We start from the raw sequence: 12800 nt of genomic DNA on the forward strand, positions 1-12800 counted from the left end.
CAATAATGTGGCAACTTTCGTGAACCTGGCACTTTTGGACAAGCTTTGGTGGGAAAGATTGCATTAGCTTGAGTGAGGGTCAGTCACAGAATCATCCTGGGCCATGGCTAGTTTTTCTAGTAGCTTCCAGTCTTTTGTCAGCCACTGTCTCTCAGAACCAGCAGCTCTTTCCTGGTGTCCAGTTTTCTTTTGTAAGACATTGCTTCCCTCAGTCTGGGGGGGAGGGTGTTCTTTGCGTCATTCTTTTGAGTACATTCTGAATAGGCTTCTTGTTAGACTTGCCTGTATGGTACCCAAGAGAAGACTCATAGAGCCAAGCTCCTTCCCTTACCTCTTCCCAGGTGGGCTGGTGGTATGTCTTTCTCAATGAGCAGCTTTGGAGTCTAGGAGAGGCCAGAGGTGGCTGCTCCGGTCTAACCCTGGCTCCTAGCCTTCACATCCCCGAGGACTATTCTTTGCCACGCAATGTCATCTTGGGGACTTATTTTGACAGTGCTCTTGAGTCCATTTGGCCCTGCAGCTCAGAGGGCCAGGTGCACTGAGTACAATGTGAGTCAGTCCCAGTGCCCCTGGCAAGTGCCTGGCAGCTGTTTAATCACAGTTCAACTGCTATGTGCAGTGGGGGTGGGGGTTGGAAGGAGAGCAAAATAGCATTAGAATCTCCAAACCACCGCATTGTAAGAACCAAATACTCCATTGCTACTTTAAAAGGCACTGCTCAAATGAAGCTATCAACTTGTGGTCACGTCAAATATCAATCATTCAAGCACAATTTGCATGTTTAAAAGCAAATGACTTTGTACCGACTATAGAAGACAAAACCACACTCAAAAAGTTAAAAGGCTATTAAAATCCAAGAACAAAACTCTGCCAGGAGTGGATTCTAACTCATAGTGATCCTATAGGGCAGTTCCCAAAACAGTAACTCTTTACGGAGTAGAAAGGCTCAAATTTCTCCTAAGGAGCACCTGATGGTTTTGAACTGCTGATCTTGTGGGCCAAGACGCTAGGCCACCAAGGCTGCTAAAAGGCTAAGAAAAGCAATTAAGCAACAAGATATTCCAATAAAAAATGTAAAACTCGGCTGAAAAACATAACCCACTGACATCTAGTCAATTCTGATTCACATTAACCCTTATATAGGGTTTCTGAGTTATAAATTTCAAAAGGGGAGAAAAAAAATGCAACCCGAGAAAACAGGTACTCAAGAATGAGTGTCCTAGAATGGTTACCCTCAAGAGGAACATGAACAAAATCAAAGAACAAGACAGAGCCACTGCCCTCCAGGTCCCAGATAAGGCCTGGGACCGGCACTGAGGACGCGGTCTCGGTGCAGGGACAGTGAACGCTTCTGAAGATCTTCACGCCACTCAGTGCTTTGCAGTGGATTCTCTCGTAATAGGCCCACCATGCTTACGATCTCCTCCATGTTCTGTTTATTATTTACTATCTCTTTTCAGATGTGTGAGGTCTAGAAAAAATAACTTGCCCAGATCCTAAAGCAAGAGTCTGAGCTCAGATGACTCTTAAGAACCCAACACTACCTAATAGGAAAAATATTAACATTCATTTTCTATAACGCTCCTGTAGAGCTTAACCATGCCAAATAAGTTAGTAAAAAAATGGCCAAAGATATTAACAAAGAATTCCTGCAAGCATGCTAATAATTAAAGTATATGTAAGAGTCTAGCCCCCACAAGTACTTATTAGGATGGCCAATACTCAGGATAATGTAAGGAAATTGTATAGAAGTGATGTACAAATAGGCAGTCTGTGTACAGCAGTGTTGGCAGGTAACCTGAAATAAAAATATACAATTTATCTTTATGGTAATTCATCTTCTAGAACCAATCCCAGAGAAACATTAAACATAAGCATCAAAGGCCATGTGGAAGGATACCCACTGTCGGTTTTACTGGCACCGTGACACAGGAAACCACCACCCCTGGCCATCGGCCGGGAACAGTCCAGCAAGTCCAGGTCCATCTCTGCTATCGGACATCAAACCAAACACCCAACCCACCACCCTCAAGCCAATTCCAACTCATCAAAGGGGAAAGTCTGAGAAAAACCCCAACTGTCTTTCAATTTTCCCAGACTTTTCGAAGCCCCTTCAAATGTAAAACGTCAATCTATAAGGGAGTACCCCCCAAAAGACTAGACTTTTTTCCCCCAAAGCTATGTATTTAAATTGTTTTTACAAAAATATCCTTTTCCCCTTCAAAGTACTCTCCATTACACTGAACACATTTGTCAAATCTACAATTCCATTCTTGAAAACATTCTTCAAACTTATGTTTGAATGGTTAATAGCACCTCCCTTGTTTTTTTCTTCACCTCTTCTTCCACATCATCAAATTGCTGTCCTTTCGTGTCCCTCTTCATTCAAGGAAACAAAAAGTTGCATGGAGCGAGGTCAGGTGAGTCAGGTGCGTGGGGTAAAAAAGGCATGTTGTTTTTTCCCAAAAGCTGGTGCACTGAGATGGCTGTGTGAACAGATGCATTGTCGTGGCGGCAAAACCAGTTCCCCAGTCTGCCACCTATCAGGCCTTTTTTTTGTCGCACACTGTAACGCAATCTTTGCAGAACCTCTAAACAGAAAGCTTCATTAACATTCTGACCTGGTAGAATTACTCCAAATACACCAAGAGTTGACATCTTTGTCCATCCGGGAAGTTGACAGATGTTCAGAAAGACGTTGGCCATCAATCAATAGTTCACCTTGTTTGAAAATGATAAAACCACTTGTCCACTAGCTTTCCCATAGCACTGTCCTTGTAATATATTCAACACCACAACAGTTCTGTTGCATTTTACCCCAGCAGGAAACAAAATCTCAACATGCTGTTCTCTTAAATCAGTCACCGCAAAAAACGAGGTCTAAGCTAAACAGCTTTGATGAGAAAATTGACTGTGGCTAGGGAGAACCTTCCCAGGTGACGTCACTGGGTACACTAACTCAGAGTGAGTTGCTTATTGCTCTCCTAGATGGGAAAATGTGTACTAGGAAAGTTCTGCCCAGCGGAACATTTGTTCAGATTTTGGGGGGCACCCCATCATATAGAGACTGACACAAAAAGCTGTGAGTGGCCCACCATTCAAGGGGAAAAAAGGAAGTCACAGAAGATAAGGAGTTTTAACTCCATTGTTTGAAAAGAGAAAAACAATGAGGTAAGACAAAAACAAGAAATGGGATAAAGAACACATCCTACACACTTTGGTGAAGAGGTTTTTAAAAGGGCCTGCCAGGCGGCCTTTCCCAACACCTCCCCTGAATCAAGCAGAGAGACCCCGTTAGGGAAACGATAGGGTTGGGGTTTTAGGTATTGAAAGGGACACATGATTTATAATGCCCTCTTATATAATAGGAGGGGTTTTATTCGATATAGTTAATTTTTTTATAACTTTGAAGAGGCAGAAGCAAGTGAGTAAAAACATCTTGTCTGTAGGAAGCCTTTTGTTACGAAGTAAGCTATGTAAACCAGGAAAGGACAAGGGGGAAAGACCAACACCAAGGCAAGGAGACGGAAGAGCAGTGATGGCCACGTTAGACCCGAAGAACCTACAAAGATTCAAAGCAACAGACAGAACAGAGTTTATTGTTCACATACAGTAGGCTGTAGACAAAGTGAAGACAGAGGTGATAAGGACAACCAGTCTTAACTGCTATCACAGACGATTTGGGTAGAACAAAATTTGCAGTGGTTCAACAAATTAAATGTAAAACAGATCAAAGAAATGAAACCAAGACATAGTAACATTCAGATTTCTGCAGCCCAATGCATGTCTTTAAAAAAGAGAGAGGGAAAAAATTGATTTCATTATGTACTTAATTCTGACAGCCACTCACAACACAGAATGCTACCTCTCCTAACCAATCCCTCAGTGTGTGTTTGGGGATTGACGGTACAGGAGAAGTATGCAAAATACAAACAAGTTCAACAACCATTTGTCCTGACTTTAATGCACCTGGGCAAACAAATGTCAATTCTGGGAGAAAAGCAAACCAAACAAAAAATAAAGCCATTCATTGCTATATGCAGATAAATAATACAGTTTTTGACAATCTTTTATAATTAAACCCAACTAACATTATACTAAAAATATATATGCGGGTATAGACAATATATATGCAATTCCTATTGTAGAAAAAAAGGTGCCTTGGTGAAAATGATGCTGAAAATATTCACTTGATCACATTATGTACAAAACTTTCAAAAAAGCAAAACAAAAACTATTTCCAATGACAGTCGATGTTTGCCTTCTGTCTGAGAACTGTACTTGTAGAGAGAGACAGACAGACAAGCTTAGCTCATGGTGGCTCTCAGTCACCACCGCTAAGGCAGGCCTCCAGCAGCGGGCTCTGGGTTCTCCGCACTCTGCTTCCCTCTGGGGCACCGAGAGGAGGCCTTCTCAAGACGGTGGTGGGAAAATAGAAATCAGAAAATGGCATTTTCCCAGGAACATTTTAAAGCCTCCTCGTGGAGACAGTGGGTCATGCAGGAAGCCCGACAGGCCCAGGGAGAGTTCATATCAAGAATATTCTACTTTTCTTAAAACATATTGATTCTGCATTCCACAGTTAGCACTTCCTTAAGATGTGAAGAGATTGAGAAGCCGCTCCACTTGGTGTCCGGTTCAATCGCCCTCTCAGAAAGACACTCTGGAACGGAAGAGCTAGAAGTTTCCACTCAGTAGTGTAACTTTCACCAACAAAGAATCCATTTGGTTTACTAGCTCTTTGTCCCGGGCCGTCATGACGCCTAGCGGTTCACATATGCGCCTGGAGGACCATCTCAGAAAGCAAAACCAAAACCATTCTGCATCTGCAGTGGAGGGCAGAGAGGAAAGTTGCTCCGATGTGCCGGACAGACTCCCAGCCTTTCTCAATTGGAACAGCTGCTGGCAGTTAGCGTGGACACAAAACCGGAACCTCCCAGCTGAGAGCGGGAGAGCCAGACAGCGGGCGAGAACGCGGGTGTTCGTGCCAGACTCTGTGACTCGGAGGCATCAGCTATGCCCAGCGATCTTGAGGACAGCCTCAGCCATCTGCGGTCACGGAGGGTTTGAAGCTTCAAGGTGAGAGTGGACACCCTTCGAAAAGGGAGGTAATCGGAAGCAAAAAGCTGTAGGTCTGGAAATACCTACACACACAACTGTGCACGCTCTTCTGCATGTACGTATTTATACATGGATCCACAGGATGCCCTGTAATGTAGCGCGAGAGGAAACAAACTGATGCTAAGGGGACACTGGAATTCACGTGACACAAAGGTACACAGTGAACACAGGGACAAAGCTCCTCACCAGGACACTTCTCACAGACCAAAGTAACAACAACAGCATGGCATGGCAAGTAGGAACACAGCTCCAATTCCAAATGAGGGAAAAATATCAAAACTTTATAAATCTCCTGCGACCCAACAGAAGGACGGCATTGGTTTTAGAAAAATAGACTCGTGGTGGCCGCGGCTGCTACGGAGTCTGGCACATCCACCGTGCGTTTATCTCTTTCCTCTCTTGTTTCCGGCTGGCGGCTTCTTCAGCTGCAGGAGCTGTCCTCCTGTCCCAAAGCCTGCAGAGGCAGGATTGGACACCCCAAAGGTCAAGCCCGCTGATGCTGTGATGCCGGGGTTGCTGAAGTTAAAGCCAGAGGTGCTTGAGCTGCCAAAGCCTTACGTTCAGGGGAGAAAACAGTGGGGTCAGAAGAGCAATCACAGAAGCAAATGTCAAAACATGAGAAAGGATGAGAACTAAATGCCTATATGGGAGAATGGGCACGCTGTTACGAACGGGGACGAACAGAGCTGCACTGACGTTCTAACGTGAAGCTATGCTGGGCAGGGACTTAGCGGGCCGTTCTCAAAGGCACCTTGAACGGCAAAAGCTGAGCAATGTAGGTCAAGAGAGGATCTTGGGCACAAATAACCGCTATCTGCAGATATGTTCAAGTTGCCAGGAACACCCTTATTAAAATATCAAGGCGCCTTCTTGCTCAGCTCCGCTGTACGCATTCCATCGACACTGTAGGAGAGTGTTGGACTGCACTGCCCCCACCCTGTCAATTCTAAGTTCTCCAAGAAAGCCCCAAACCAACAATTCTCAGGCCGTTGGATGCAGTGAGGGGCAGCCCTTATTGCTTGGCTTTATAAGGGCCTATACCTAATTAAGAGAGAGAATATTTTACCACCTGCTTACTCTTCATCTGTCTCTAACTCCATGAGAACTTTACCCAGCTGGACCTGCTGGTTTTGGCCGCAGCTCAATATTTAATGGGCGTTCTTTCAAATTCCCTAACTTTAGCCTAATCTTACCAATCTCACATTAAACGTGCTATGCATCACTAAGCATTGTCCGTTTAAACAAACCAAGACCGCCACGGATGTAGCCAGAATAGGTGTAATGCGCTTTCTTTAGTGGAGTAAAAAATATTACATCGATTTAAAAATAAACAAAGAAGCCTTTCCTCACCACTTTTAAGGCGGTGGTATTCTGAAAACCAGAGGGTTTTTTTGTTTTTTTTAACTGAAAGGCAGCTTTGGGGAGCATCAATTGTCTCTTAAGTGAGCATTGATTTAAAATCAAAACAAAACTTCCACATTCACAAGAGTGATTTTCACGTTGGCAATAACAGGAAAGGGGGTTAACTATGAAGCTAAGTCACTGGGATTCTGAGAACCAAACTCACTGCCATCGAGTGGATTCCGCCTCATAGTGACCCTATAAAGGGCAGGGTAGAATTGCCCCTGTGGGATTGGGAGGCTGTAACTACATGGGCCTCCTCTTTCTCCCTCTGAGCAACTAATAGTTTCACACCACTCTCCTGTGTTTCCGGCCCAAAGTAACAAGTCTTGTCGGACCGGTCTTACTAATTTAACCTTGGTTGAGGAGGGAGAGGAGGCCATTTAAGGAGCTAGGCTGGCATGCTTTATGGGACGGGAGGAATAGTCCAAGGACTTTTGTGAGGGGTGGGGTAGTGGGGTGAGATTGGCAGTAACGATAGTTGTGAATGAAAAAAGTAGCACTTTTAAATGCACCTGAAGCTCAGGTGGAAAGGCACAAACCTGCACTAAGACTTCCTGAGGGTTTATTTGTTGTTCCAAATCCAAATGTGGAGGCCCCTGTGGTGCTGCTTCCAAAACCAGAGCTAGTTCCAAATCCTAGTGGGAGGGCGATAGAGAAATACACAACGGCATGTAAAACACAGGTGACAGCATACTGGTAAGCAAAGCCTACATTTAGCAAAGGACTAAGCAACACAGGCTGGAAACACGGTCTTATTATTAAGTACAATGGTTTTGCTTTGACTCCATTGCCTAAAGCTTTGGGAACAGATTCACGGAGCTGATAACCTATCTATTCAGACTAAGTTTATGACCTACCAGCAGTCCATTTTCAAGATCATGCAAAACCAAGATCATCGTAGTATTTCCGCTTCTAAACAGACCAGACGTTTTAGTGAATGTTAAAAGTGTAGCTTGCCCAATAGGCATAAACCTAGGTCTTATTTTATAGAAAAGATGGATGGAGTAAGTGCACCCATGGCGAGGACGATTACTTAAGCACTGATTGTATTGCAAGGTAACAGTACTCTGTTCTTTGCCAAAGCTTCTTCGTTTAATTAATAAAAACCACTCGAAAGCTAAAAAAAGCCATTCACTTGAAATCTGTGGTGATAGCAGGTTCCTGCCTGTGACCAGTGCCACAGTGGGAAACAGGGACAGGGCGTCACGGGTTTTCAGTTGTTCCTGAGTAATGTTTTCACAAAAGACCAGGAACAGCTCCTGCTCCACACTTGAAAATGTGTTTGCATTCTCTTAAGGGCCAGTACTCTATGCATAAACGACTGAAGTGTCTTTATAGGCAGAACCCACTGCAGTCAGCAGACTCTAGCTCACAGCGACTGGGTGGGACAGCGTGTGAAGTGCCCACACAGAACTCCCGAGGCTGGAACTCTTTCTGGGAGTGGATAGCCCCGAGGAGTGGTTGGTGAGGTGGAATTGCTGACCCTGAGATGAATAGCCCAGCACTTAACCCCCTGTGGTCCCAAGGCTCTTTCCGTTGCCACAGCTTACATAAAATACTGAGATGAACCTCACGATGGCAAACTGGAACACAGAGCAGTGAAATGATGCTTGCATGAGTCTAGGGTTTCCTAGTAGGCTCTCTCCCTCCCATTTTAAGCAGTCACAGTAGCTTACATAGGCTTTTCCTTCATCTTAAGATACATTTTGGTGGAAAAAAGGGAATTCTACACATGGCACCACAGTGCATTTATTAAAAACAGAATCAACTTTCAATTATCCATAGTAAAAAACTTTGAACTCATTTAGCGTATTTTGCAGATGACTTACCTTACTTATAGTTAATAAATGAGACTATTAGAATAGTATGAATTCCTTAGATGTAAGTATTTAAGAGAGGCAAATATGCCAGAAGTATGTAAAAAAGGGCAGAAGTCAGATTATTCAATATGTAACCAATTATTTTCTCTAGTGAAAGCAAATCATGATTATGAAAAAACCACTGCCACCGAATCGATTCCGACTCGTAGCAACCATATACAGGGTGGTTTCCAAGGCTTGTCAATCTTTCCAGAAGCAGGACAGCCTCATTTTTTTCCCTTGGAGCAGCTGGTGGATTTGAACCACTGACCTTGTGATTAGCAATTCAGTGTTTACCCATCTGTGTCACCAGAGCTCCTAGATTATAGTCAGAAGAATGTATATTCAGAAATCATTCAGACTCTAAGTGTTATATAGCTAATTTAAAATTTTTTAATTAAAATGAAGATTTTTAAAAAGAAGTATCAGGAATTCTCAAGGTTCTATTTTAATACATTGCCTTCCAAAGACAAACCTCACTACCACTTAATTTAAGTACTTTTTAATATTGACTCTACTCTTCCCAGATGATTCGGAATCTAAGACTAGAGGGCATGGATTAAGTTTGAAGATTTTGCCCTGTGGAAGCTTAAATTTCCCAAACAGCAGCAGACAGGTCCTCCTAAGAGATTTGTTTCTCGGGTTAGTTATCAATCAAAGGTAGAGTCATCCAAGGAAATATTAGAAAAAGTTAAAGTGTACCTCCGAGGCTTGAAGAACCTAGGCCACTTGGTTGCAAGCCAATACCTGAGCCGAAAGGCGTTCCAAAACTAACTCCCAGAGATGGCTGTGGCCCTGGTATAAGATATAAAAACAAAACAAAACAACAAAAAACAAAAAAACGGGAGGGGGGAAAAAAACAAATTGGCCTTACTCTTTCAAGATTAAAGTTTCTTTATGAAATCATTATCTTTTAAATGAACATCATTTGCTTTTAACAAACCCCTTTTGTGAAAACTAAGTTCTCATCACCTAGTGGATCTGGCTACGGCGAGTAACCTCGCAAAAGAAAAAGGAAATTAAGAAAAAACAAAAAAAGCTGACCCATGTTTAAAGTAACCAGTTTCAAGCTAAATGATTAGTCTTCAGGTGCAGGGAGATGACTGAGCTAAGCCTACAGTCATTCGAAATCTTTACTGTATTCCCAGTGACAGTTGCTTTGTTCGTATTTCCTTCTCCGAGGGCTCTCCCCGCCTGAGTTCTGGTAAAACCAGTTGGTGCAGTTAGTAAAGGGGTTGTGACTTTAAATAAAACACCCCTGCCCACCCCCTACCCCCAAAACAAAAACAACAACAACTACAACCACAACAAAAATGAGCTCCTTATCTATCATTAAAGAGTCAAGGCTTGGGTCATGGAGAATGACTGGCTGGGCAGGATTTCTCATAGGAAATAGAAATGACATATACCGTCAGTAGATTAAAAAAACAAGACAATACTTTATTTTATTAAATTTATTGTTCATTTGAAAGCAAGTCAGTTACACAGTGACATGACAATTCAAACTGGTTCACAAAAAAGGTGAGAAGAGAGCTTTCGGGGTCAGCTCGGCTATAGGACATCACTTTCCACCTGATCAGATACGACAGAGGGACAGACAGTTACAAAGGCACCAGGTGGGCCTTGACAGATTCAATACATTCAAAATTTCAACTCAGAAGTTTCTGTCCAACAGTTTGGAAAATGTACTCTGATGCAGAACAAGTTAAGTTACCCTTTCTTTGTCCGTCTGTTACAATGAAAAGATTGGGGCTGAGTGTGTTTGGCAAGAACATTAAACTTACTAGCCTTTCTCTTTGTAACTACTGCTTGTTTTTAAAAAATTAAGCAGAATACAAAACTCTAAAAAAAACTCTCCCCTTTGAGAAATCATTTTGGAAAACGATGGGAGTAAATGGCGTAGCACCATCTCCAGACTCCTCTATTCTCTTTGTCAAGCACAGTGATCAGCGCATTGGGAAGTGGAGGGTCTGCCAAAACGACGCGGACCAGTCTAAAGTTAACAACATTACAAGGAAATCAAGCCTTCCAGTTGTCCAGTGAAGAATGAGGTTCATCCTTTCAGAAGGCAGTATAAGAATTAGTTTAAAAACAAAAAACAGCAAACAGAAAGAACTATATTTGCTATGCTGCAGAAGAAAACAGATGTTTCAAGTAGCTTCTGCCCCCAAAGAATGTCATTATTAGCAGTGTTCTACTTACAGTCTTATGACTATTAAAGAAAATAAATTAAGAAAAAGGTGGGTTTTTTAAAAAATACATCGAGTTTGAGAATAAAATACCTGATTCACAGCTCTTTTGTAAAACGTTACTGTAAGCAGAGAGAAGTCAAGCATGTAACTTTCTCATTGCTAACAAAAAAATACTGTGTGGAAAATACATGTCTAGGTTCCTTAACATGGAGAGCCCTCAGGATCACATGTTCACAGGAGGCATTGCTGGTGGAAGACAAAGAATGAAGCAGTACCACAGCCCTTAGCCCCGGAGACAAGGCAGCCCTGCCCACCAGAAGACTCAGTGCATCTATGCTGAAGGGCTTCTGATTCCTGGCGACCCCGTGGGGCACAGTAGAAGGTTTCTGAGACAGTACATCTTAAGGGCAGCAGATTGCCTCTTTCTCCCAAGGAGCAGCTGGTGGGATTGAACCACCGACCCTGCTGTTAGCAGCTAAATTCGTAACCTAGTTTGCCACCGGGGCTCCTCTTGAAAGCGCCATGGTGCAGTTTTCTCTCCTGGTCAATATCCGGGAGATGGAGCAGCAGGAACTTGGTGTGTGCTAAAGACAAGACTTCCCAGTGTACTACTGATATGTACTTTGAGCTCAGTACCTTCGCACCAATTTTGAAGGCAATGTCATTTATAAAACTAGGCAAATGTATAACATTTTAAAATATTAAAATCCATGATAAATATCTCCCATGCCAAAGTATTCACATATAAGACACTCTGGCCAGCATATAAGTTAGTCTCGCTCTTAAAACACAGAATCTAGATTCTCCAGGCAAAAGTTAAGTAAACAATTCCATACATCGGCTCTCAAATCCGACAGTCAATGAGTTCACAGTCCCATCAATAAAGCCACATCAGTAGTGATAGGTCCCAAGGCTTTCCCAAAGTGAAAACTTGATGTAGAGTGACATTTCACAAAAGTTACCACAGAATAGAGTCTCACACACAACAAAATCACGGTCAGCACTGTAATTAGGATCTCCCAGAAGTAGTAAATACTACGTTCTTAAAAGTAAAAACTTTGTTCACAGGAAAAGGACTAAAGTGCTAAAATTCTTTAAAGATTTAAAAAACAAAGGCAATCTGTCTTTAAGACTTGCCACGATCACTTAGGAGACAAAATTTGGTACGGTTACCTCTAAATTGAGTAATTTAGTATGAATATTTCTATGTTATGTAATGATAGAATCCTTTTTTAAGAACAAAAAAATAAAAGTTAAAAAAAAAGTCTTTCCCTCTGTTTTGAAAAGCTCTATTCCGCTGACTGGTGTAGTAGGAATGTTCCTTTGATTATGTAATGAAATAAAAGCACAAAACCACAAGAAACGAAGATGAAATGCTAAAAGTTTCTTATTAAACACTACAGCTGAAATTCCCAGACCTACACTAAAAGCTAGAAAGTAGGAATCCCTAACAAAATGTCTCATTGCTCCTCAAATACAGCAGCTAAACTACAGGAGAAAAGTCAGTCTTATCTATCCACACCAAAAACATAGTAGTATCATCAAAATGCAGCAGCGGTCAATCCCCAAAGATCACTGCCTTAAAATGAGGGGAAAAAACCCAAGTTAAACTGCTGAGCAGCTTAATGGACAGTCTCCAGAATTCTCTTGGAGGCCTGGGCAGCATTTGTCAGCAAGACCTGCTTTGTGCTGGTGCCCAATCCATGCACAGATGGCTGGCTTGTCATCACTTCTCTTCAGCCTGCAGGACTGCACCAAAACAACCACAACTTAGCCACAGCCACTGAGTCAGTTCCGATGCACAGTGAACCTACACAGGATTCCAAAGGTAGTCAATCTCTACAGGAGCAGACAGCTGCCTCTTCCTTCACTGGAAGAGGCTGTGGGTTTGAACCTCCAACCTTGAGGTTGACAGCCCAACATTAACCCAACTGAACACTTGATTAAGCCCTGCTTTCAATTTTCGCTAACCAACTCTAAACGAGGGCTGAAGAAGGCATTTGAATCCCTCTCTACTTCCAAGAAAGATGACACATGAGCCATCTTCAGAAGGTGACAGTCAGAGAAACGTTCCCTGCTCTATGTTCCGCTCTATTCACACGAATGAAGTCAAGGACCAATATGCAAAGAAGTCCTGCAACACGAACCGCCACCAACACAAACCTAAACTGTGTACAGACCAAAAGGGACAGATGAATGAACAGTGCCCTACACTGCCTACCTT

At 42.7% G+C, this 12800-nt stretch overlaps 1 protein-coding gene across 2 annotated transcripts in view; it reads right to left on the reverse strand.

Annotated features, from left to right (window-relative positions):
* Positions 1 to 3571: 3571 nt before the first annotated feature.
* The window catches only part of NUP58 (nucleoporin 58), a 44502-nt gene continuing 35273 nt past the window's right edge, over positions 3572 to 12800 (reverse strand). The window contains exons 14-16 of one of the 2 annotated variants that reach the window (XM_075562816.1): positions 9087 to 9179; positions 7065 to 7160; positions 3572 to 5674 (exon numbers count right to left, since the gene is read on the reverse strand). In XM_075562816.1, the coding sequence (XP_075418931.1) occupies positions 5505 to 5674; positions 7065 to 7160; positions 9087 to 9179 (359 nt within the window). In that variant the 3' untranslated portion in view covers positions 3572 to 5504. The remainder of the gene's footprint in view (positions 5675 to 7064; positions 7161 to 9086; positions 9180 to 12800) is intronic. The other variant, XM_075562817.1, reaches the window with a different exon arrangement.

This window comes from Tenrec ecaudatus, chromosome 11, assembly GCF_050624435.1.
Source record: "Tenrec ecaudatus isolate mTenEca1 chromosome 11, mTenEca1.hap1, whole genome shotgun sequence".
In the NCBI taxonomy this organism is placed as follows: domain Eukaryota; kingdom Metazoa; phylum Chordata; class Mammalia; order Afrosoricida; family Tenrecidae; genus Tenrec; species Tenrec ecaudatus.